At 43.6% G+C, this 26,178-nt stretch overlaps 1 protein-coding gene across 3 annotated transcripts in view; it reads right to left on the bottom strand.

The window, feature by feature from the left end:
- The window catches only part of LOC121438803 (piezo-type mechanosensitive ion channel component 2), a 349,253-nt gene that overhangs the window by 60,238 nt on the left and 262,837 nt on the right, over nucleotides 1–26,178 (bottom strand). Inside the window, exons 15-27 of one of the 3 annotated variants that reach the window (XM_041639240.1) lie at nucleotides 25,068–25,363; nucleotides 23,450–23,598; nucleotides 21,377–21,550; nucleotides 18,402–18,443; nucleotides 12,997–13,029; nucleotides 12,424–12,638; nucleotides 10,363–10,523; nucleotides 5,978–6,154; nucleotides 5,584–5,709; nucleotides 4,062–4,262; nucleotides 3,212–3,416; nucleotides 2,996–3,097; nucleotides 1,809–1,974 (exon numbers count right to left, since the gene is read on the bottom strand). In XM_041639240.1, the coding sequence (XP_041495174.1) occupies nucleotides 1,809–1,974; nucleotides 2,996–3,097; nucleotides 3,212–3,416; nucleotides 4,062–4,262; nucleotides 5,584–5,709; nucleotides 5,978–6,154; nucleotides 10,363–10,523; nucleotides 12,424–12,638; nucleotides 12,997–13,029; nucleotides 18,402–18,443; nucleotides 21,377–21,550; nucleotides 23,450–23,598; nucleotides 25,068–25,363 (2,047 nt within the window). The remainder of the gene's footprint in view (nucleotides 1–1,808; nucleotides 1,975–2,995; nucleotides 3,098–3,211; nucleotides 3,417–4,061; nucleotides 4,263–5,583; nucleotides 5,710–5,977; nucleotides 6,155–10,362; nucleotides 10,524–12,423; nucleotides 12,639–12,996; nucleotides 13,030–18,401; nucleotides 18,444–21,376; nucleotides 21,551–23,449; nucleotides 23,599–25,067; nucleotides 25,364–26,178) is intronic. The other 2 variants (XM_041639241.1, XM_041639243.1) reach the window with 2 other exon arrangements.

Raw genomic sequence — 26,178 nt, 5'->3', positions numbered from 1 at the left:
CATCTCTGTAAAGGGTGCTCTGTCCTTAGCCTTGCCAGCAGCACTGGGAAGCAAGACGTATCTTAATGCATTTATCAAATAAGTGAACTTTTGATACTTACTGATTTTAAGAGGATAACAAAAATTATATTTTTTCTGAAATTACAATTATAATCCTTTAATTTTCTAAACAAAGCAGAAGAGCCATTCTTGAGATGAGATAAACCTAATAGTATGTTGCAGATACAGTAGAATGTGACAGCTTGTGCCCCACCAGAGGTGGCTGGAGATGTCACTCTGTCTGGTATGGGGCAATATAAGTAAGGCACTTGGAGTGGAGTCTGGCACCTAAAACAGCTGGGTAATGGAAGCTAGTTAAGTTATGCATGTACTATATAGACTCAGGACTATGCAAAAAAAAATATAGACAAAAAAAACCCCTTAAAACAAGCAAACAAACAAAACCAAACAGTTAGAAGGACCTTTGCCCCTTATGCTTACACTTTAGAAAAGCAGACAAGACAGGGTCTTAAAACGACAACCCCAGGGAGTCAGTGACACATGTCACTCTTCTCTGAAGGCAGATGTTGGGGTGCCACACAGGCACCCTGTGTACTTCCAGGGCAATCCCTCTGCCTCTGCCCACGTCTTTCCAGCAGTTGGAGAAGACAGACACTACGCCATGAGCCCCAGAGGCTAGAGGATCAGGTCCAGCCAGATCTCACAGTGCTATGAGGTTTCTACACCATGTCAGAGGTGAATCTAAAAGGCTTTCGAGGATGAGGATAGAAAGGGAGCTTGACATCAGGCAGGACATGGATGAAACTAAGTCTGGAAAGCCCAAGATGCAGAAAGACTGCACCCTGAGAGACTGAGCTGGGCTTGTGGAAAAAGCTCCCAGGAAAAGCTCAGGAAGGCAAGGCTGAGTGTCCCCTGGCTGGAAAGAGGGGGAGGGCAGACAGAGTGCTGTAAAGGGAGCTCACACAGGGCTCAGGAAGATGCCACATAAGGACAAAACCACACAGGGCGGCTCTGGGGGCTTCACTCCTGGGGTTCCTGAACACGCAGGTGAGGAGGGACTGGGATGAGGGGTGAAGAAGACAGAAGAGAGGAGCAGGTGCGATAAAGAGGCAGTGTGATGAGGAGGGGATAGTGAGTATAGGGCAGTGAGGAGGTACAGGGATAAGGAGGGGGGTCAATTAGGAGGGATGGGTGAGGAGGGGACGATAAAGACAAGAGATGAGAAGAGGTGATGAGGAGGGGCAAGGATGAGGGTATGATGATGAGGTGTAAGGAAGAGGAGGTGAAGAGGAGGGGCAAGGATGAGGGTATGATGATGAGGTGTAAGGAAGAGGAGGTGAAGAGGAGGGGCAAGGATGAGGGTATGATGATGAGGTGTAAGGAAGAGGAGGTGAAGAGGAGGGGCAAGGATGAGGAAGCACGGTGGAGATGAGGGAGGTTCGAGATGAGGAGAGATAAGTAGTAAATGAGAGAGGTGGCGGAGAGAGAGGGCTGATGAAGGGTCAAGTGGATGGAGAGCAAAAATGGGGAGAGGGATAGGAAGATGAATGGGGAAGGAGGGCGGAGGGCAGGGGAGGGGTGGAGAGTGCTCTTGCTGGAGAGCTGCCTAGGGTATTGTTGGGATAAGAGTTTCTGTTGGAAGGGACTGGGGCCATGCAAGGCATTTGGCAGGAACTAGAGGGACACAAGGGCATAAGACGGAGGCTAATCTACTTCCCTGGTGCCACACTGACAAAACTGTAGTTAAAGGGCAGTTTGAATGACCATGCACACAAAGATTGCCTATCAGGAGGTGACGCTGCTGTTACCTGCAATGAATGAAATCTGGCACAGGGTTATGCTGGCTGAATGAGGCTGCGTCGAGGTTCATGCAGATCTCAACATTGTCCCCCGCCATGATGCGCACAGCTGCCTTGTTTTCATCCTCAAAGATCTGCCGTTGCAAGGAGGCACACAGGAGCAGCATGAAGTCATCTGTCAAGACAGAAGCAGCCACTTCTCAGTTTCTAAAAGGCCACACACGGTCACCACATGGCACATGTGAGCCTTAGCAAACAAGTGAGCTGTGTCCCCAAAGAGCATACTAGCTTCAAAGGTTGGGACCAAGTCCCCATTTTCTGACACAGTATAGGGACAGCAGAGGGAGTATAAGGTCTGGGGGGCTGGCAATGGTGGCATCTGGGTGTTGTCATGTCCAAATGCTAGGTGCCTGCCTCCATGAATCTTGGGGTGTGGTGCACTTTGCACCTCCCAATGCTGAGAAAGCTGTTGGAACGTGGGCACATCTTTCCACGGGAGCTAGAGATGGACATTTCTGCTCTTTCCTCTCACCAGTTGCTTTGCTTTTGCAACCAGACTTTTCTTGGGGCTCACACTGAGCAGATGTGAGCAGGCAAATGTAGTAGACAGCTCATAGAAAGAACATGGGCACGGCTTTGAGTTGCCACAGAAGAGCTCCTGGCCAGGTCTCTGGAATGCTCCCAAGGCACAGGCAGCTTCCTTGTCTTTAAAATGACCCCGAACCTTCTGTAGTGGGGAAGTCACTCTGGAATTCTCCATGGCACTGTGAATCCCGAGTGTTTTGGAAGTGCTGCTCCAACCATCCATTTCCAGCGATCCTGGAAGGTTTTGCATGCAGCTCTCCTGTGATTGACATCTGTGGGCTCCCTGGTGCTGCCACAACCCCGTCTCTCATTTTGGTCTTCTTGCCATGGTAACTGGAAATGGACTCAATCTGCAAAGCTCTCTCTCTAGTCTATCTTTGAATATGAGAGGTGTTGGGAAGTGAAGATACTTTGATGTTGATCTATTCATTTTGCAAATGGAAGTGAACAAGTAGGCACTATTGGTCATTTTGTATATAAATACATAAGACAAGCTCAGCAGAGGAACTAAAGGCAATAACGTCTAACACATGAAAAATAATAACAAATATAAGCCCAAATACCTACATCCGGTGGTCCTACAAGCAGAAACACAGACAAGAAACACTTACAGACAAGAAACACAGGGTTGGGCCGCACGATGAAATCCGGGAAGTACAGCCACTTGATGATGTTATCATTGAAGTGGGCACCCTTGAATCTCCATGGGTAATCTGCGGGGGGCAGGAATGAGCAGGCACAATCAGTTCCCTGGCGCATCTCTACCTTCTCCGCTGTGTGCGGCCTATAGCTGGGATCAGGGCAGACTCCCTGGGCAGAGTGCTCACCTCGGCAGGGGGCAGGTGGGATGCCGATGCAGACGAAGTACTGGAAGGTGATGATGCAAGCCAGAAAGCAGCAGTACTTGGGCCAGACCTCCGCGATGGCTTTTCTTCTGCGTCGATACAAGACACCGATCAGCCAGCAGGCATGAATCATGGCATAGAAATCCATCCGCTGTCCAATCACGTTCACTGACATTAGGAAACAGGTCTGTGTAAGGATGGTTAGGAGACAAGAAAGATTGGGTTTATCAGACATGGAAGGGACACCAGAGACCAGGATTTCTCTGTCTGCACATGCACAGGTCCCTGAGGAATGACGTTGTTGAGTGTTTTTTTTTAGCATGAAGATGGAAATGCTGGATGATTACCTCTGAGAGAACTGACTGTGCCTTTCATAGTAATGGCTTCAGTAGTGGCAAAAATGATAGCTATGATGTCCTGGTTAAAATGCCACCATTGCAAATTCATTCCATCAATTCCATTATAGGTTAATCCCACTCTTCTGCTCAGCTTATTACTATTCTCTCACCACCATTTCAGGTCACAAGAGTCTCCTTCACAGCTTATACATTCAAAATGCACACGAAGACAGGAAATCCATTCTATTCTTATTAAGAAATGACAGTTCAGATGTGTTTAGATGGCTCTGGAGACCTAGGGAGCACATGCATTGCTATGGAGTGGGGTACTGACTCCTGGCTTTTGAAAATTCCAACTTAAGCTAAGCGGACTCATCAGCTTCAGTGGTTTTGTGAACCAACAGGAATGTGTCACGACTTCAGTGACCAACCAGTCCAAAGAAACTATTTAAATTCTTAGGAAAAATAGCAAACGCATGAGCAAGAAAACTCACCTCTAGGCCGAACTTGTAGAAGAAGTAGTTTATAAAATATTTGGCACAATTGATAAGTCCATCATCTAGGTGTAATCTTGTGATGTCATGAAATATAGTTTTGGACACTGGCGCGGTCAGGTTGTTTCGGCCTCGATAGTACTCCTGATGGCGGTAAATGGTGACTTCAAAGGCCAAGATTGCCAACATCAGGAGGTTATTCTACAAGCAGAAAGGGAGAAAGCACATCTATGTATCCCAAAGGCCTAGTGATTTGGTACTTCGGAACAACTACAGGAAATCACCATATTCAAGTCTGGATGTCTAAAAAGCAATGTCATATTAGATCTCACTGTATTCAGTGTAGCATTGAGCCTATTTCTCTGTCTTACTTACTGAGGACCTAACTTCCTTGTGAAATGGGAACTGCTGTGGTCGTAGGATCTAGCCTCTCTGGACATAAGACTGTGGTTGTTTCTTTTCCTTGCTTGGTAAGTATATGACACATGCCAAGGGAACAGCATCCAGAGATCCTAGAGGAGGCTAGTCTGACCTTGTTTGCAACCCTTACATGCAACATATTACAGGGATATCTGGGAAAGTCACTGAGCTGGGGAACAAGATGACAGAGACTGAATTTAACACCTCTGTTCTCTGTCCAGAGAGAGAGACAGAGCTTGCTGAGAAGCAAGCTCAAGATGGAAAAGTCCTTGTCATAACAATAGTCACAACAAGAGGGTAGATACATAGATGGCAGAGGCCATCTCTCAGACTTTCCAAATATCAGTTTGTCTTACATGACAGCTATTTGGACAGTAACTGTTAGAGAAGATCTAGAAATTACAGAATATGGTGTTTAATACATTTAAAACCCTCAGGTGTAAAGATTTCATCTTTACGGGTCCTGTCAGCAGTTAGGATAATGGTTAAAGCTGCTTGAGTTATTCATCAAAATGGAATGTACAAGAATGTATAAGAATCTAAACGGTTTTTATTTCATTAAGTCTCAATGATTATTTTCGATCAAAATATGCTATATTACTTTGTATTGTAAGTATGTATTCTTTATTAAGTGTTCAAGAATCAGAAATTAATAGCAAGTATTTTTTTGTAATGCTGTTATATCTCCTTCTTAGAAATAATTACTATTAACAGTCTGGTAGATTTTTATCTAGGGCTTTTCTTTATTTCTAGAAAAGGTTACAATGTGTACAGTGTTAAAATTTTTTCCTTTTTCAAACACTTAACAATGTACGTTGGACTTGCTTCAGGTGTGATGTGCCTACCAACTTTGTCCTTTTAACAGTTATATGAGGAGTTGTTGCTGAAGATGTTGGGTATTTCAATGAACTGAGCTCAGGCTGCTAAGTTGATTTCTTTCAGCACAAAATAACACTGTATAATACTGATTTTAATGTCTAGTCATTTTTGAGATCTACAAAGAAAACAAAGTTACCTTTGGAGGGGCTAGGAAGCATCTAACGGGGGAAGGTCACAAGCTATAGAGGCCCAGAGGCCCAGATGAGACATAAGAAAGCCTTACCCTCAGGTAGACGAGCAAAGGGGAGGACTTCCTCAGACCGACCCACTCGGTGGGATCAACAGGGGCACTGTAGAGAAGAGACTTGTTCAGCTCATTAAGGGGTATGTTGGTTTGATTTTCATTGGGCTGAAAAGAAGAAAAAGTAGGATGACAACAGCTTATGAGATTGACAGTGTTCAGAGTCACCCCCTTCAGCCTTGATCAAAGGAAGTTCTGTGGGGTAGGGAGGGGAGGACCCATTTCACTTGGGGAGGAGTCTCAGGTTAAGAGCAGCTTTCGGTCCACCAAGGGGCCAGAGTGGTCCTAATGTGGGTGAGGTGACTTAAGTTAAACAGAATATCTCCCCTGATCCTCTTAAGGTCACTGAGGAAGGACCCCCAACTTCGAGGCTCACCAAGGAGCAGTTGACAGAAAAGTTCTCAGGCTTAATGGTTTGCAGCTGGTACAACATTTTGCAGACGATGATCACACATGTCCAGACAGTGCAGACACTAGAAGCCACGCGGCGGAGTTTGGCATAGGGCAGAGCAAATGCCCAAGAAATCAAAAATACATAGTTGAACAGAGATACCTGGAAACACAAAATCAGAAATGGGGACAGAAATACGTGGCATGGCACGACATTCACAAGACAGGACAATGTGATTCAAAAACTGGTTGAGTTATTATGTTTAAGGTACTGTTCTAGGTGTTGGTCATTCCAAGGATATAGAGGCGATGTGGTCTATCTCATAAAGCAGACAGACATACAATCAGGTAGCATCAATATAATAATAACCGTAGCTAAGTTATATACATAGTTGTAAATGTCCTTATAATAGCATCCCGAAGGGTCCACAGGTTGTGGAAGATACAAAGTATGCTCAAATCCAAGGATCCAGAAGCAAAGGATGAAGGCAAGAGGTAGCATGGTGAGGATAGGCCAATGGATAATGGGAAATATTAGGGCTGGTCATAGATGAGGATGGAGATGCAGCTGCAAGTCAAACTTTGACTTGTTCCTTTTTTGTTTTTATTTTTGGATTTTCGAGACAGGGTTTCTCCGTAGCTTTTTTGGTTCCTGTCCTGGAACTAGCTCTTGTAGACCAGGCTGGCCTTGAACTCACAGAGATCTGCCTGCCTCTGTCTCCCAAGTGCTGGGATTAAAGGCGTGCGCCATCACCGCCCCGCAACTTGTCCCTTTTGAACCTTGAAATGGCACACAAACTCACTCTGCAGGAAAAAGGTCTTGTGGCAGAGAGCTTGAAGGAAAGATTTGTAATATATTTAGATAAGTGGCACAGAGGAAATGAAGGCAAAATGTAGGGCCAGAGCCCAAATCAACAGCAGTATGGAGAAGCGGAGTTAGGGATTCCATGGCTGCATGGAAGTATGTGATTCTGAGATTCCATTTAGAGGAATACATGCACTGGATTGGAACAGAAAGTAAAATTAGCTTGACTTGACGGCCAACTAATTTGAACATGGTAGGTTAAGAGTAGAAACTGAGATATGACATCAGTTTTTTTCAGAGAGAGGGAGTCTAAGTGGGTGAAATATCATTGCTAATTCTTGAAATATCAAGAATTTGCTAATTTAAGGGTAAGGACAATATTCAGCTTGACTGTTGGCTCTGGGCCACGCAAGTGTTTATCAAGAAGACAGATATCTTCAGATCTAATCAGTCTCCACAGCTCAAAGTTTCTTGAAGAATACAGAAGCGCCACTTTCTTCTTCAACCACAAAACATATTAACTTATATTGATACCTTCTCTCGGGGCCAAAACTCACAGGTGAAAGTTACCGCATGCACTCACTATAAAACTGAATATGTAGCAGCCATCAAGTTCTGTGACCTATCAGAGAAGAGGCTCCAAATCTGGCTTAGACAATGAAAACTGAGAAAAGGTGAAAATCTGTATGCAGCATGCTGTTGACGACTCTTTATTCGATAATCACTACTAGAGGCAAAGATTCTCTCTGAGAATTAAGTGCTGAGATAGTAAGATAGGAAGAGATGACACCCCAAATTAACCAAAGGAGAAAGATATGCTGTTTATAGGAATATTCAACAACCCAGAAAGTGAACCCAGAAAGTAAAACAAACTGAATGCTGTGTTTTATCAAAACCCTTTGATCCATGAATCGACTCTTCTCCCTTAGCCAAAGGTAGGGTCAATTTGAATGTTAAAGAGAAAATTGTATTAAAGGTATTTACTATGAAGTAAACCTCATATTTCTTTCATTGTATATCTTTAAGGCTCTCTGTATAAAGGCAGTACATGCAATTTGTACTTGTTTTCATTTTCTAAGGGATAAGCAGAGATAGTGAGTCTTTTTTTTTTTTTGATTTTTCGAGACAGGGTTTCTCCGTAGCTTTTGGTTCCTGTCCTGGAACTAGCTCTTGTAGACCAGGCTGGCCTCGAACTCACAGAGATCCGCCTGCCTCTGCCTCCCGAGTGCTGGTTAAAGGCGTGTGCCACCGCCGCCCGGCGAGATAGTGAGTCTTAATTCCTAACCGAGTTCAAGGTGAGGATTCCGTGCCCTCGGGGAGCATGTAAAAAACACGAAATCCATAAATGTCCCAGACAAAGCCACACAACAAGCACACTGACTGGGTGAGCCATGCTGTGATGGGGGTTCCTGGCTTAGCCTAACTCCTGGTGAGAAAGATGGTCCAGCTGCCAGCAATTTGAGTTGAGAACGGAATTATCTAAATAGGAGTGATGTGGGCTGGGGGATTGCAGGCCCTAGGCCTTGTAGATGACAGAGAATGTCAGCTGCATTCCCGGAGACGCAAGCTATCTAATATGAGGGACATGCGATTTGAAACCCACATCTCCCAGATGGTCCAGGAATGGCACGCCTGAGGTGGTCTGTGCTACAGTGTAAGGTTCTTAACTCCATGTGAGTATAAGAACTCCATGACAACATGTTAGGTAGACAGGTCTGATGTGATCCCCTTTACACCCTGGAAAGGATGTCCAGTTGCAACATGGAGGAGGTTTCAGATGGAGAAAATATGTGTATTTCTTAGTTATAAAGGGAGAGATGACGTGGGCGATGGGTTTAGTTTTAGGCCTCACTGGCAGGAGTACTTTGGGGGAACACAAGGCATGAGGTTGTGTATGACCGATCAGAGAAAGCAGTGGGCTGCAGACAGATCAAGGCCTCATCATTTGTGGGTGTGGACTGGTGGCACTGGGCTTCCGGAGCACGTACACTCATCCTCTAGATGGGGAATAGGCACAGTAGGCTGTGCACAGAGCCTAGAGCCAAAGGGCAACACAGGGAGACAGAGAAGGGAAAGGGCTAGGACAGAGGACAAGGTGTGCACATGGTCCTCAGTGCCCGGCAAAGGACAGCCGTGAGGAGTCTCTCCAGGGAAGATATTTGTATTGTTATCATCTCACACATAGGAAAATAGGTTCAGCATGGTCAGCTACTTCATTCAACACCAAGCTGGCCCAAATGTCATGCACCTCATTCCAAACTCCTGTTCTCTGGCAGCATCATGAGCTAGGGAGGTCGTGGGCTCACCATCTCCCTGACAACAAGAGTCTATCTAATGGAATGCTCATCAAAAATGAATCCATGCTATATATGTGTGATTATGGGCCAGTGAGTGTGGTCAGAGGCCAGTAAACTAGAAAGGGACCAATGAGATAGCAGAAAAGAAGCTTTAAAAAGGGACTGGGGAAGGTACTAGTGTTTATGTGATATAAAAATAGATAATACCAGGGGAGAAAGATACAGTGGGAATGGTGGCCAGGGCGATATGAGAAACAGGGATAGGGGAAAACAGTCAAAACAAAATATGTATGAAAATGTCATAAGGAAACTTGCTATTTTGTATGCTAATTAATAAAAATATATAAAAACTAATAATAACAACCAGTCAAATATTTGTCCTGCAAACAATCCAGACAGATCAAAATATCCAGGGAAACTCTGCTCATCCCTGAGCGTAGTGAGATTCTGATCATCCAGGGATGGGGGCAGAACTGAACGCCATAATATCCTCTGCATGAAGGACATCCTCCATTTGTCTTAGGTGCCAAGCAGCGTGGCCTGGAGTGTTGTGGTCGAACTCTCTACAAGCTTCAGGCAGCAGGGTCTTGACCCAGGTTTGAGGGTAAAGATTCTGAATTTTTACCATCTGAAAAGCCACCCAGGAAAGTTAGAGGTCTGCAAGAAAGACTGATGCTCGGCTGACATCATGGATACAAGTATACAAAAACTATTTGACAAATAAATTGAATGAAGTTTGTTTCTCCACAGTGAACATGAAGGAATTGTTGACAGAATGATCCTTCTCTTTACCAGGAAGTAAGACAGAAGTAGGAGTCAAGTGTACTGTCGATTTCATGCCTTACAGAGACAGCAAGTGAAATGGACTCCCATAAAGAGTTCATTATATTTTGGAACCCGAGTCTACTCCTTGGCAGCACAAACTAGAATTTTACTCTTTCCATCAAAGAGAACTTTGGGAGATATGGGGGGCAGAAAGCCCACATGGGGCAGAAAGCCAGCCCCCTACACACACTTCAGGAAGCAGCCTTTGCTGTAAGCCAAGCCACCTGGAAACTAAGCCATGGGGCTTTCTCCTCCTTTCTCTGTCTCCTTCTCCACTCCACTAACCTTAAGTCCTCTGGATAAGAAAGCCTATACACTCACACGTGTCTTGATCCCTGAATGCCAGGGGCATTGTAACACGAATGCCATGGATGCTTAGACAGAGGAAACGAGGACCTGCCATGCCCTATGTAGTCTGGGAGTGCCCAGCAAAAGAAGACTTGCCTCTTTCACGGTCACCCAGATGATGTACGAGGAGACGATCTTGATGATGTGCAGCTCCAGGATCCACCACATGAACACCTGCAACTTGTGAAAATACTCCAGGAATTTTAGGAAGAGCACAGTGAGGCGGTCAATCACCAGGAGCCACTTGTTCCTTAGATCTGCAAGGCAGTAAATACAGCCAGGAGCATGACCACGGCCGGCGCTACTAACCAGAGCATCTCTTGTAGCTTTCAGGATGAAATGAGAGGCTGCTCAGTAGTTAGCGGATGCGTGCTATGAGCCTGGAGAGGACGCACCCAAGACCCCGACCCATGCCATGCTGCTGATTCAGAAGGTAAGTCAAAACACAAGGGACCATGTTACTATATTGGCCTTATAATTAAATCAGTGCAAAGAACTTTGTCTTGATTTACTTTTGAGACTATGCTAAATGATCTGAGCCCTCTGGAAATAACATCTTTTTCATCAAGCACAAATGACAAATGGGTGGTAAAGGCTCTTCATTTGCCTTTAATAAGTAAGAGCATCAGATCTACTTGTGGGCAGAGACAGCTTGTTCATCCTTAGAATCAGTACGGTTTCATAAAGTGTGGTCAAATTCTAATCATCTTTTTTTTTTATTTTTTTTTTAAGATTTATTAGGAATACAGTGTTCTGTCTGCATGTATGCTTTCAGGCCAGAAGAGGTCACCCATTCTCATTATAGATGGTTGTGAGCCACCGTGGTTGCTGGGAATTGAACTCAGGACCTCTGGAAGAGCAGCCAGTGTGCTTAACCTCTGAGCCATCTCTCCTGCCCCTCTAATAATTTTCTTAATTAAATAAACCATTGCATATTTTCTACCTTAGGGGTTCACACCACTGTAGCCTCGGACTGTCAACCTTACCGAAAGCCACAGAGGACAGTTTTGTCTTTCCATGTTTCAGTTCTGGAGCATGTCAACCCATCAGAGATAGCTGTAATGTGACTGTCCTTGGTCTGAACATTGAGTAAGGTTTTAGTTACATCAAAAAAGCCTATGACTCAGGTGGACAGTCAACGTAAAGAAACAATTCAGAGGTGTGTACAGCAGAGCAATAAGGGTGTAGGGGGATTTTTGATAGGTCCCTTTTAGAAGAGTCCAAAGTCCTCATTAAAGTAGTATAATGAAATCCTAGCCTTAACTACTTGTCTGGCAGAATTGCCCATCCCCCACTGTGGGGTGCAATCCAGATGTGAAAAAGGCAGCTGGTCCTTATCTTGGGTCTTCTGAGATGAACTGGAGAAAGTAACCGGACCTCGGGGCATGTCTTCAAGAGTAATTTGCCTCCTTATGTCACATTAGCAGAGATCCAGCTAAGATGTGTACAGCATCTCCCACTTGGCCCAGAGGCCACGCTATGCCACTGCCTGAGAATTATCACAGGGACCAAACTCTCTGCCTTTTGCATCCTCTGTCAGCTAACATTTATCAACAACCATGTCTACTCCACTCCACTCATTCCTGGTTAGTACAGTTCTGGGAAGAAAGCTGGAGTGAGGGCAGGGAGTCTACTGACAAAAGATGGAGCCCTTAAGTCAGTGCTGCCCAAAGCACTGCCGGGCACTCAGACAAGTGTGCAATTACACACCACCTCGTCTAGCTCTCACGCTGTAAGTGTTGGAGCAGAACTAGCAATGTATGCATATTGTCACTCTCCTTGACAAACCTCAGAACACCTTTCCCAAGAACAAGTCTCTGAAGGTGACATCAGAATTGCCAGTGGCTCTGTGCAGGGGCCTCTAGTGGGACAGGTCCTATGAGAGGTTCCCACGAGCAGCAGAAACCAGAACACACTCCTCTGGATCTCCCCACAGACACTCTGCCTACCATCATAGATTGTTAGCCAAGCATCTACCTTCTTCCATTTCAGTTAGACTAAAGGGAAATCATTGCAGTAATTGGGATATGAATATTATCACGATAGCAACCAAGACTATTCTTCAACTTTTATTAGACGAAATCACAGACAGTTGCTTAGAGAAAGTCACTCTGTCATTTATGCTGCCAAAGGCAGGTGAGGAAAGGGGCTGGTTACCTGAGGTTTCTTCCTCCTCCGATTCCTCTTCCTCCTCTTCCTCCTCTTCAGACTCGTCGCTGTCTTTCCCTGGCTCACCCTTCTCTGTCTTCTTGGCACATTCTTCTGGCCTCTCCGCCCCAGGCTCCACCACTTTCTGCCCCTCAGGCTTCTCCAGGCTGGTGGTCATATTCATAATGGCTAGGTCTGGGAGGCTGCCTTCAGGGTGGGCCAATCTGTGGGCAGAGAGCAGCCGAGTGAGGAGGAGAAAGCAAGCCAAGAGGCTACAGTCAAGGGGCAATAATGGAGGCCAAACCAAGGCAAATCGGTACGTGTACAAAGACCTTGTGCCATGGGCATTAGCGTCTCATCGTGTTTTGTAGGTTTGTTTAAGTTCTTTCTAAACACAAAGTGTCAACTCAGCTTTGTTAGGTTTTCTTATTCAGGTAGTAGTGATTGGTCAGGAAGGAGAGCTATTAGCACCTAAACTTGACATTTTTTCCTGGAGGAAAAAAATGGTCAGAATTTAGGATGTAGAAGCATGAAATGGCATCATGAAGAGCAAGCATTTCATGGCTTCACAGGGGGACTTACTCATTCTGGTGGATTGGTAATTTTTTCTTGAGGCTGCTCAAAGTAATTGAGATAGAAAGGAAAGAGAAGGAGGTGAGAACAGAGGAATTATAAGGAGGTCAGAGATCACATATCATGCCATATATCATCCACTATCACATAGGGGTATGCCAGGTGCGGGGACGACCTAATGCCAAGTGCATTCCAGAATGGTACCCGTAGTGGGCTTTCCTAGGAGTCGAGGCTCAGCAGCTGATATGAGTGGACAGAACAATTGGTTCATAGGGGAGAGGATTTAGAGACTCCCCAGTCGAAAGGCATCATGCTCTGTTAGTAAGGTTTCGAACCACCTTGCAGGAATCACGTCATTCACAGGTTACCTAAGGCTTTTTCAAATGATTAAATAATGTACGCTTTCAGCCAGCCTTGACATTGGCTAATCTCATGCTACCAGCGGCTAAAGCATTTGCGAGGAGAGCCACGCACTTCCGGGAGTGGTAACGGCATCTGCATCACATCTCGTCTGGGGACCACTGATGTGAGCTGTGGACTGGAAGCTGCAGGGGATTCTAGAGGAGCCAGAGCCAGAGCGAGAATGCAGCGGGTGGGGATTTACGGCCCTGACAGCAGCCTGGTCCCACACCTTACGTCCCAGCAGACAGCACAAGTGAGAGCTTCGTCCCACACTGTAGTTTTGAGACAGAAAATTGTGTTGCTCAGGCTGCCCTCGAAACTCCCATGCCAAGCAATCCTCCCTTAGCTACCCAAGTGTCTGGGACTGTGGGCATGTACCATGTGCCTAATTTCCTAATTGCTTAAAAAAATGGGAAGCTCTTTATTCTTATTTAGGTGAATGTTATAAAAGACACTGTAGATAATATAGAGCATTTTATGAACACATATTCTGGAAATGCTAATCATTTCTTCCATTTGTAATAATTATTCTATTTGTTTCAACCTGGTTATGACAGAATAGACAATACTATTCTACAAACAGGATTGTAGAATCTCAGAAAATTATTTAACTTTTCTAAAATTTAGTTAATTTTATATCAAATAAGTAGATTTGTTTGGATAAATTCTAAGCTATCTTCATCGACAGCATACTTAAAAACTCATCTATGATTTGAAGGTAATGCTGGCTTGAGTCCGCATTGCCCTTGGGCTTTTAGATAGTACCATAGAAAGACATTCTCCTTGACAGGGGTCAAGCAGGTAGATTACAACATGTCAGGAGCAAACCGCTAATTTAAGGAAGAAAAAGTGTCTGAGGAAGAGTTCAGCCTAGGGGTGTGGCTGGGCATGGGGGCGTGGCTGGGGATGGATGGGAATATGGCTGGGGATAGGGTTATGCTGAATCCTACCCATGACTTAAATTAGCTAACTCATATTATCAATTGCTGGAAAGCTGATTAGTTTTAAAACTGCAACAATCACGCTCTTTTCTGATGGCAATGCTGTGCCTTCATATTAATAACATCTGCGGGCCAATCTGGCAGGGCTCTGTATGAGATGCATTTGGATGCAGCAGCAATCTGGTGTCAGAGTCACCAGCACGCACGTACTCTGGAACTGCTGCGGGCCTCCTCTGTATACGTAGGAGGGTATCTGTCATGAGGACAAAGACTTCGGTCATTTATCCTACAGAACTGGTGATCTCGGATTACATTTTAAAGATGGTATAAACTTTGAAGGGACAAGATAACTCTCTAATAATCCCTGCTATTTGTAGAATGAGACTCCTAGTCATGAGACTGTTTCTGGTCATGGTGAAATGTCTTCAGTAAAGACACCCGCCCCCCCCCCCCCCCCCCCCCCGCAAACTGCTTGTCACAGCTAGATCACACTGAGAACACCAGTTAAATGAAGGCAGCAGAGTCAGATTCGGAAATGGAGCTTTTGGAAGTAGCTTTATACTGATTTCCAGACACTTCTTCACAAGTGCTCTGGGCCAGACAAAATTGAGAGCAGAAGAGTGCTGGGCTCCGCCCCTCATGTGTGCTGCACTCTGATTCAATTCATGAGGGACGACAGCGGGACATCCAGCATCCAGGTAGTGTCTGAAGCATGCCACTTTATGTCTTAGGATGGGTAACAAAAAAGGAAAAGGGAAGAGACACACACTGGAGCTTGGTAACCCTCTGAGGTTTTCGTTGACTGTTTTCTTTCACTATATATTGAGGAAACCGTGTGCACATGAAACGCACATAATGAAAATATGTTAAATGCACAGTTGGTTGGAGCATCCTATTTTCAAATCACTCATTTTTATCTTTATCATACTGATTTTTGAGAATATAATCAAGAAGAATGCCAAAGGCCTGTGTTCAGCATCAGAAAGCCTGGGACAGAACCTCCTAGTAGAAAAAGTCTCTACCTACATGGCTTGGCGAATTAGTGGGCCTGCCTCCTTAGCCTCAGCCTGCTTAACTGTAGGATGGAAACTGCTGGGTCTACTTCATAGAATATTTTGAAAGTTAGGGTGGTTTCTGTGATGACTCACATCAGGAGGAGTTATGCAGGAAAACTTTAAGGCAAAGCCCCCATCTTCTAAGGAGAGATTTTCATGCTTGGGTGTGGTCGCCTGCATTATAAATTCATCCTCGTGAAAATCAGGGTTCAGCATGCGCAAGGGTCCTCTCACTGAAGGGCAGTGGAGAAGATGCTAAACATGGGTGATGATTCTGCTGCCTGCCCATCTGCACATTTAAGAAAACCCTTCTCATGGAAGATGCCCAGTGTTTGTTCTTTATGCTTTCTCATGGCTCTGTGTGGAGCTCTCAGTCACTGCAAACTCAGGGCCCAGGGCTGGAGGAACTGACTGACCTCTGCTACACCAGCAGCTGGATTGGTCTCCAGAAAAGCTGATGTCCCTTCGAGCCAGAGAAGGCCACCCCAGGGAGACAGTCCCTGAAACTTCAGGCTGCAGAGCTCATAATGCTTGCCCTTCTTTACCAGTTTCACAGAGTGTTTTACAGCCCAGAGGACAGGCTTTTACCTGGGACACCAGACAGATGTGGGATGACTCTGGGGAGTCTTCCTCTTGCCTCCTGACATCACACCACTTCACACATCTGTCTTCACAAAAAGCTCTTTTCACTTCTTTACATTTTCTTTCTTTCTTTTTCCCAGTTGTTCTTGTATCCTTGTTGCCATTCATCCATCTGTGCGTGTGCGTGTGTGTGTGTGTGTGCGTGTGCGTGTGTGAGCGTAAAGGGATTGTGAGATTTACACTCTAAGCTACGGGCTCCTTACTATTAATTTTGGAATAAAAATGTTTATACCCTTCACACCACAACAAGACAGATGACTTTTCTTTTTATTTATTAACCCAGCTCTTTCCTTTAAGGGCTGTGTATATCCCGCTCCACTTGTTTTGCCAGTTTTTATTCTTAGTGTGTATTCTGGGGACTCCTCTGGCAGGCAGCAATCTTGTCCTGCTCCAATCACCTCCTCTGCTTTGTGCGTTTTCACACCACAACTCAATGACTGTTAGTGAGGGCATTCTGTGCACTGGAGACACTCTCTGCAATGAACCAAATTGTGTGATGCGAAAGCCACAGAGGTTTAACTCAGTACTAGGACTAGGCTCTGAGAAGCTGCACATTAAGCTAGTTTTCCATCAAAGAAAAAGGAAACCGGCCATTGTAAAATTCCTTAGTCTAAATTCTATGAACTATCCTAAATGTGTGAAATACACATCACGCTCGCCCCTCTTGCATGGATAAGAAGCACCTGACGTTCGGGAAGGAGGCACACTGTACATCTGCAGGGTTCACAATATTAGCAACACCTGAAGTCTTTGTACAGAACCAGTACAACGTCAGGAAGACTGTATTCACACAGAAACAGCTGATCTGTGAATTTAGCATCACATCGTACATGTATGTGTCCCATCTTACATGTATGGCACTGAGTTCTCTGCATAGAATTCAGAGAGGTTGTACATTTCTGCTTCTACACCATGTAATGAATGACTTCATTCCTGAGAAAATATTCGACTTATAATTTGTCAATTTTTCCACAATTTAATAAAATTATTCTATATCTTTTCCAAGTGGCCCAGTGTATGCTACCTTCTTTTACCACATATTTTGGGGAATGTAATATCTATCTGGTATTCTATATGTACATATTTTATATGTGTGTGTGTATCTCTTTTTTCAAATCTACGAACTCATTTTTCTAATCACATTTTTCTCCTTATAAAATAACACTGGACCTAAAATATATGTGATGAAGGGCTCATCCTGTCATTCTAATTGGGTAAGAGGTTCAACTAAAATTCAGACACACTTTAAAGATAACATGAAGCACATGTTTTGAAATGAGGGTCAAGTGTATTTGATTAATGTTTCCTCTTGGGGGTATATTAGCCTTTCTTCTGACTTTCTCCATGGATGAGAGATTTCACTGAAAGAAGGTGGTGGTAAAGCTGGAATATTTGGACATTTTAATTATTAGGGGTGAGTCTGATATTGATACATATCTTCTATGAAGGTAAGTGATGTATGCTTTATGAAAAACAGCAAGCAGACACTTATCTTTTGTCTGGACACGGGAGTTAAGTAGCTGGTAAAGATCCCCAACTAGAGTGAATCTTCTCTAGTCAGCAGCTAGGATTTTCCGAGCTGGAATTGTCTCTCATGCTGGCTTCCAGCAGATGCCAGACAGTCCTTGTACAATGTTTATTTCTATTTGCTCAAGTGACACTCATTGTAAGGGAAAACCATGCTTAGTTTGTATTTCCTGTAGTGTGGGGACACACTGTGAATTCTATGGATGGAAAAAAACCCTTCTTTAATAGTTTGATCTTTCTCGTAGAATTGTATTTGGAAATTGATTTGTTAAAAACCACACATCACCGTGGCCATTTTCTTCAACTAATGAGTAGGGCTGAGGGTTCAGCGATGCGGATACGGCATCTTCTGTGTACAGCACAGGGCATCCAGACCTGAGGAGCTTACACCTCTAGCAAGGGAGCTAAGACAAGCAGGGTTCTGGAAGGAAAGCCTGAGAAACTGCCACAGGAGTCTGGAGGGCGGGCAGACAGGTGCCAGCAGGATGTTGGCATTGTTGGGATTGTGTGGAGGAGGCAGTTCTTGAGCTGAGCTCTCGATTTTATGATCAGTGAGGTGTCAACCTCGCAGGGAAGGCTTGAACAGAGAACAAAAGCAATGGGCTGTAGACGTTGGGACCCAGACCAAATACTGAGCGCCAGCTGAAGACTCTGGGCCACCTCCACTGTACAGCACCATTTGGCACGACCACCAAAATGGCTTGGCTTGCGAAGAGCATCCGTGAGCATACCTGAGGTCACCGTCCACTGAGGACACCACTTTCAATTTATAAAGCGGCAAAAGGTTTAACATATGAGAAAATATTTTTTTAACTAAAAAGAAGAGAGAAGACATCAGCATACCCACCTATTTATTATTAGATACACGCGACCATTGACCTTGGCATGGCTGCGCGATGAGATGGGAGCACAAGGATGCAAGGGGAGACAGGTGGGAGAGAAAGAGGAGACAGTTAGACAGAGGCCATGGAGGAGCCTGCCCCTTAGGCGTTAGGCGAGTGTTTCATCATCCACACAGATCCTATGTCTCGAAGAAAAGTCTAGGCAGCAAGATACAGGAGCATCGTGAAGTCAGATGCACCCAGGAAAAATGCCCAATGACCACATTCCCCTTCTGCCTCCTCCCTCCCATCTCACAGACTTTATTAAAGAGTACCTATGCTTCACTTTGAAGATACACATTACCAAAGACAAAACTAGAATCTGAAGGATCAGCTTTTGCTCCTTTTTCAGATTTAAAAATATTCTAAGTCAATCTCTTTTCTTTACAGTCTTTAAAACTTAAGCTAAAATGTATTTAATATTTTCTAACATAAATAATAAATAATTTGTAATGATAAGTAATTTAAGTGGCTCTTAGAAAATTATTATTACATAATGTGTATTATTGCTCTGTCATGAATTATTGGTTGGTAAGTAAAATGATATTTCTGAGATTGCCTACTGAGAAATTATAAGTTTTTCTTATGCATGCATATAAATTCTTTTTGTAATTCTAACTATAATTTCTGAAAGGATAAACACAGCAAATTCTACTTCATCTGCAAGTGCTCTTTGCCTACACTGCATATGCTCATACACACACACACATACACACACACATACACACACATACACACATACACATACACACACACATACACACACACACATACACACACATACACACACACATACACACACACACATACACACACACACACACACACACACACACACACACACTCACTCCGGAGTTGTACAAGACAGCACAAGGTCAACAGAACGCCAATGGAAACAATACTGCTGAAACCAACTTAATAAGAGCCCATATTCCCTGTCTGCAACCAGTTTTTTCACAAAACTAACAAAGCAAACAGGTAAGAGAAAGCTAGCAGGGAAGTCGATTCCAACTCTGAACATACTTATTTTTCCTCACCATTGGGATCTAAAATGTAGTCATTGATTAGAACTCAGGAGAAAAACTTACTGGGAGGTGAAAATTATCAGTAAGAAAAATATAATCAGAGAGAATTTTTAAAAAATGATGTACACACCAAATATTTAAATTCAACTTTTGTGACTTTTCTAGAACACTCTTAAAGAAAACTTCATAACACCAAGGTTATTTAATTTCTGTAAGGAACTAGAAAACAAATTTTGTTTTTAGATCTGAAAGGGAAATCCCAAGCAACTCTTCAACACTTCCCCTTTTCTCATGCTCCTAAGTTTTCTTGGAAAATTTGCCACAAACAGGAAGAAAGGGAGCGGTGATCTCGAAGGGGTTTGCATCATTTAGGGCTGCTGTCTCTTATTGGTTGACAGGCCAGTATTGTATTGCTGTCGTTGTAGAAAGTAGACAGCATATACATGTCACAGGAAGTAACATGCATAACAGGCCCTGCAGTACACTTGTCTTTCAAGGGAACTCTGGGCTAAATTCAAGTTTCACATACATACTCAGTTTAAATCTTTTTTAGGCGGTGTCTTAGTTAGGGTTACTATTGCTGTGAAGAAACACCGTGAGCAAAAGCAACTTGGGGAGGAAAGGGTTCATTTCCCTCACCGTTCCAAGTAAGAGTTCATCATTGACAGCAGTGTAGACCGGAGCTCAAGCAGGGCAGGAACCTGGAGGCAGGAGCTGATGCAGAGGCCATGGAGGGGAGCTGCTTGACTGGCTCCCCATAGTTTTCTCAGACTGCTTTCTTACAGAGTCCAGGACCCCTTACTTGGGATGGCCCCATCCACAATGGCGTAAGCCTTCCCTCATCAATTGCAAATTAAGAAACTGCCCTCCAGACTTGCCTGCAGCCTGATCTTATGGAGGCATTTACTCAATTGAGGCTTCCTCCTCTCTGATGACTTTACTTGGGTCAGGTAGACAAGAAACAGCCAGCACAGGTAGGTGACTAGTCTGGTAGAAGCTTTGTTGAGCCTTTGTCTTCCATAAAACTGTGGTTCTGAAAACATTTACTCTTCTCTACAAATTATATTCTATATCCTATTTGACGATATATCAGAAAACAACCCAGACACATGGCAATAAGGACAACAGTGACAGAAAGCTTCTACAAACAGGAAGAAATTTTAAAGAGAAGAAAATATTCGTTGAAGGGAAGAGGGGGCTTTAGGAACAAAAAGAATTTTAAGTCATCATTAACAATGATCAACAGTCAAATCTCACAAATGTAAGAGTTCTCTATCCTTCCTTCCCCCATTTTTTTAAATTTGGTTTTTGTTTATTTGTTTTAATTCACTTTGTAGTCTAGTTTGGCCTTGAATTTGTGGCTACACCTCCTCCTTTGTCAACCTTCTTAGTGATGGTATTACAGGCAGGGCTCACCCATGTCAAGCTTGAAACTGATTTCTAAATTACTGGAAAATGACTTTTGAAGATTTGCTGAGTATACTTAAATTAAGCATGCATATTATTCAATAGTAAATAGTTTTTAGCTGTAGGCATCATAGTAACATCAAAGAACATCAAGTCGTAATATTTTCTAATAATTGACAAGTGTCACTGATGATCAATTTCCCTCCATCAAGCTGTCTGTGAAATTCCTTGAGTTCTAACGACTACTCAGTGTCGAGTCCTGACAATCACTGAAGGAAGTGGGACAGTTTCTGTGGCCCACCCTATCCCCACGGGGCAAATTCTCAAAGGGCATCTTGTGACTCTGTTGCCTGGGAGACACACACACACACACACACACACACACACATACACACACACACCAGTGAGAAGTTCAAGGTTGAAAGTCCACGTGAGAGTGCTGGATTTGGCTTCCCACTGAAGCCGGGTACCAGCGCAGACAGGAGACACCGCTTCTTTGATTTGCTCACCTGTAGATGGTGTCGTCTTCTTTGCTGGGGATAGACTTAAGGTCTGTGAGTTCCAGGAACCGGTCATGGAAGTAGTGGAGGTGAAGGATGCACACCAGCAGAAAGGAAGTGGGGATGAAAATGCGTGTGAACAGCTCTGCTACCGTGAACTGCTTCAGGCCGAGATCCTCAAGCCTGTCGAAGAAGACAGAACAAAAGCAGGGGCCTTTCTGAGGCACTTCCGGCCAGCCTCTCTCTCACAAGCCACAACAGCATTCTCTGCCTTGACCACTTATAACTACTCCCTACTATTTGTACCGATCCAACTAGCTTGTCTTCACAGCAGTCAGTAACAGGTCCCTGTAGATCGATTCAGCAGCCACATCTCTAGCCTTATTTTGTATTTGAACACACAGACTCTTCTAATAGTTTTGGGGTCAACGCATCATACATCTCTGGTTTTTCCTTCAGCCCCACCTCCTTCTTTGTACTGTACATAGCAACTGGAATCCATTTGCTTCAGTTGGGGAACCTTTTCTTGTGCTCTTCTTGGCTGACCTCATCATCCCCCCACGAACTTACCCACCTTTCTGTTGCCAAAACGAAAATGCTGACTAACAGCACCATGACCTCCCATGCAACCAGACCCATATTCCTACTGAAAGCAGTGGTTCCAGTATCGGCCTTGGCTTCCCTCTTTTCCTTGGCAAAGCCATTTTCCACTCAATGGGGCAGACGTCTGCCTCGTGCAAAGTTCAGTCATCTGAAAGCATCTCCAGTTCCTAGTACACTCCTGCAGGCTTGTTTCACCCCCTAAGTGCCTATGGACCACTCTACCCCCCCCCCACCAGCACACACACAACCATTACCTGTCATCCTTCTCCTCAGTCTGAGGAGGATCCTGTCTTTCTCACAGGACAGTTGCTAAGTGCATGCGATGTGACTTTGTTTCTGTTTTCCACAAGTCACATTCCTAAGGAAGCTTCCAAGATTTGAAGAAAATTCCAGCAAGAATAAAATACAAACTGCTTACTGTACCATGGCCTGGACTTCTGTTGTGCCCTCTCACCTCTCTTGCTGTCTTCTTGCTCTCAAATGGGAACTTTCCTTCATCCCTTCTGTACCCACAACCATTTCTATCCTGCCTTTGGGCCTTTGCATCTGCTCTACTTTCTGCCTAGGATGCTCTCCCACATCCTAGACTCAAACAAAAATCCCATTTTTCTCAGAACAGTTTGGCTTCTGCGTACCAGGTAGAATTTAAAGGACCCCTCAGCAAAGAATTGTGAGGCCACCATGCCATTTACTTCTCCTGTAGCCCTCCAGCAGCCTAGGGTTTCCTTCACAGATTAATGCATGTTTTAATGCACTTACACGCATCATAGTAGATTGATTATTTTGGCTTCCCAGGCTTCAATTCCCTTTCTTGTTTCCTATTGTATCCCCGGCACAGGACAAGTACTCAACAAGCATCTATAATGAATCCGTGTGGTTGTACTTGTGTAATCACACACATCTCTTGACACCTCCGTATTTTCAGATCAAGACCCAGCTCTAGCTGGATTTCTAAACTAATCCCAGGGATTTGTAGGAGAAGATCAGAAAGACTGATCTGTTGCCTGCAGTCGCGTGCAATCAAGTCACTCTGGTGCAGCAGCCCAGCAGGAATGCCTTTTCCTGTGGTACCAAAGAGTCTAAGCCTAGACACAGTGAAGAGGCAAGTGCACTCATGAGCCTCCCATATGCTGGAAAACTATGCGCTGATCTGGGGAGCAGAAGGCATGTCATTTTACAAGGCAGCTGTGTTTCCCACGGGATTGATGACTAAAAATCATCTTTCATTAAAAGGGGGCTGAAAAATCTTTTGCCGGCCAGCCAATCATGGACCCTTCACTTACTTTTCAAGCTCAGACTTTGACAGAGGGAACACAGGAGAAGGGGGCTCTCTAACTTGCCTTTGAAGACCTTACAGACCTTCACAGCATCACGTTTTCCTAAAATGGTGCACCGAGTTTTCAGGAACAATGTGCACTGGGTGCGTCCTCATGTGTGCCCCCTTCCCGTTCCATCCCATCCCTGGCACTGAGCCCTTACTTTTCTTTCTTTAAGCCGGTCATGTTTTGCCACAGGCCTGGGAAGTTTTCAAACTGGTAAGTGTATATAAAGATGAGCACCAGCATGGTATAAATGACCACCGACATCCAGAAGTATTTCAGAATTTTCCTCCACCATTCATAGTGAACCTGCAAATCAGACAATGGAAAGTAAAGGAAACAAAATAATACAGAAAAATAATTGGGGAAAAGAAAGGCTCATATAGGCATCTGGCTTAATTAAGCAAGGCATGGAACACATATAGGAATCTGTGAAGTGAAGTCTATTTTAGTTTTAGCTTTTCTAAGGTTCTTTTGGCAGTTTAGTTGTGTTGCTAGGCGTTAGAACTGCAGCTGAACTAGCCATAGCTAACTGCGTCTTTGTATAAGTTGCTGGCTCCAGCTTCTTCTCCATGAGCACATGCTTCACAGAGTTCCGAGACAGTATCCAGAAGCCTCTCAGCACATCTCATCTCTAGGAGACCAAGTGATGGCGGCCATGAGATGTTTTTTGTTGTTTACAGTAAACTGCACTTATTTTGAAATTCAACAATGTATTTAATGAGCAAAAATGTGAAATACTCATTGGAGGACATTTCTTCCTTCTTCTTGAATATCTTAGAGGTATTCAAGAGTTCATCAATTTCTGCTGAGAACATTTTCAAATTCTCATTATCACATCTAAAGAAGTCTTGCTATGGTGATTGTCGGGTATTCTGTTGGATGCCTGAAAGAATACTGTAGTTACTCTAGCCTGTGTCATTGGGCTCCCTTCTCAAATCAGGTCAAACAAGGTCTGTGAAGAGGTCAACTCATTTGAATATTATTAGTTTATGCTACCAAAGCTCTTGCGCTCTCTCTCTCTCTCTCTCTCTCTCTCTCTCTCTCTCTCTCTCACACACACACACACACACACACACACACACAAACATGCACAAACCATTTCCTGATCTTTAAACCTGCAATATGAGAAAACTGGAGAATCCTTAATTACTTAAGATTAATCACACATTGCTCTTAAATTATTAAATGTTAAAAATATCTAATTACAAAGATCAGTTTTTAAATCAATACATTTTGGAAAACTTATGAATTTTATTTTTACGTTTTAAAGAATTTAAATTAAAAAGGTCTAAACTAGTTCTAGTTTATCTCTGCCATGGGTTTTTCACTTTTAAGTGCAGAAGATGACACCCGATAGCAGATGTGTAACCTCACTTCAGAAAGGCTGTTTCCACTGCATGGAAGTTCATTAAGATGTATAGACTTTGATATAATTTTTTAAATATTGGTACGTTATTTTTTCTGCTAGTTCTCTTCCATAAAGTTAATAAATATTACTCAAGGGTTTGGACTATCAGCTACAGAACAAAGGATTGATATACTTAAATACCTAAAAGATTATTTTAAATATATTGCTGTGGGACAAAGGCTATGAACACTGATCAAATAGAAATTTTTTAAAAAAGTGAGAGAATCCATTGATTCTAAGTCATTCTTGACTTCAGGATTCTGAGTGTCATCATTTTCTAGAATATGGTTATCTTTAAGAGAGAACTCATCTCTACTCACAGATCACGTGTGAGAACTAAAACCTTGGGCACATAATGTTGACCTACCTGGTACAAGGCCACACAGAACAGGAACAGCACCATGTAGATGATTTTGTACATGACGATTTTCCCTTCAAAGCTGACGAAAAAGAACATGCCCCCGCACACGTAGATCCAGTATTTAGTGAACAGGGCCACCACCAGATTGCCTAGCACCTTCATGATGTCCTGGTCATCATCTTCTTCCACTTCCTCCTCCTCGTCCTTTTTTAGCTCATGCCGTTCTTCCTTTATTTCCTCTTCCCCTTCTGCCTTCTCTGGGGCCTCTCCTTCCACTTGTATATCTTGGAGTTCCTCATCGTCTAAACAGAAGACCATGCCTTTAGTCCTGGCTACAGCCATGCTTTGGCTCCGGGTGGTGTATGGGGTCATGGAAGCATGTGTTTTCTGAGTTATTAAATGACTTTAGATGGCTCTAAAATATAAGACAACTAATTGATAGTTTTTATAACTTTCCTAAAATGGAGTACAGAAAAGAGTATTGCATGCTAATCTCTCTGTAGCCCTTTTGACATTTTCAGTGTTGAGGGTCAGACAGTGGAAAGATGAAGTGTAACAATAGTCAACATCACACTATAAGGCCATTTCTGATTCTATTTGTTTCATGACAATAGACAGCAACATAAGCGGGGTAAGAATGCAACCGATGCTAGCTGTCTTAACCCAAAGACTCAACTAACTAAAAGCAAAAGAGGTAAGGCCAAATACAATTTACTTCAAGTTTAAATTGTAATTATTATTAAGATAAGCCTAAAATAATTTAACAGCTTGGTATGATAGGAAAATTTCATCTTCATTTAAACTATGCTGCTATCTAGGAAATTGCGTCAAAGTTGCCTTCACTATCTTTTTAAAGCTACCTACATTTGAATAATTTATTCAAGAAACCAGTGGTTTCCCAGAGTGAGGGGAGTAAAACTGAAATGGGGGTTAGATTGTTTATGCTAAATTAACCATTCTTTACTAAAACTGAAGAGTTAATCATTGCAACGAATAGACATTAAAACTCAGATAGGCCACGTTTAAATCTTAGTACTGTTTCTGAAATAAGAATCAAAGTTGGGTTTAATAACAACTAAACAAACAATATTCACTGGTCTGTGCTGTTTTGTGTGTG

The sequence above is a fragment of the Microtus oregoni genome, unplaced genomic scaffold, assembly GCF_018167655.1.
Source record: "Microtus oregoni isolate MIOR12 unplaced genomic scaffold, Mior012 000057F_ref0000458, whole genome shotgun sequence".
Classification (NCBI taxonomy): domain Eukaryota; kingdom Metazoa; phylum Chordata; class Mammalia; order Rodentia; family Cricetidae; genus Microtus; species Microtus oregoni.
Note: the sequence above shows the minus strand (reverse complement) of the source record. Positions and strands in the feature narration are given on the sequence as shown.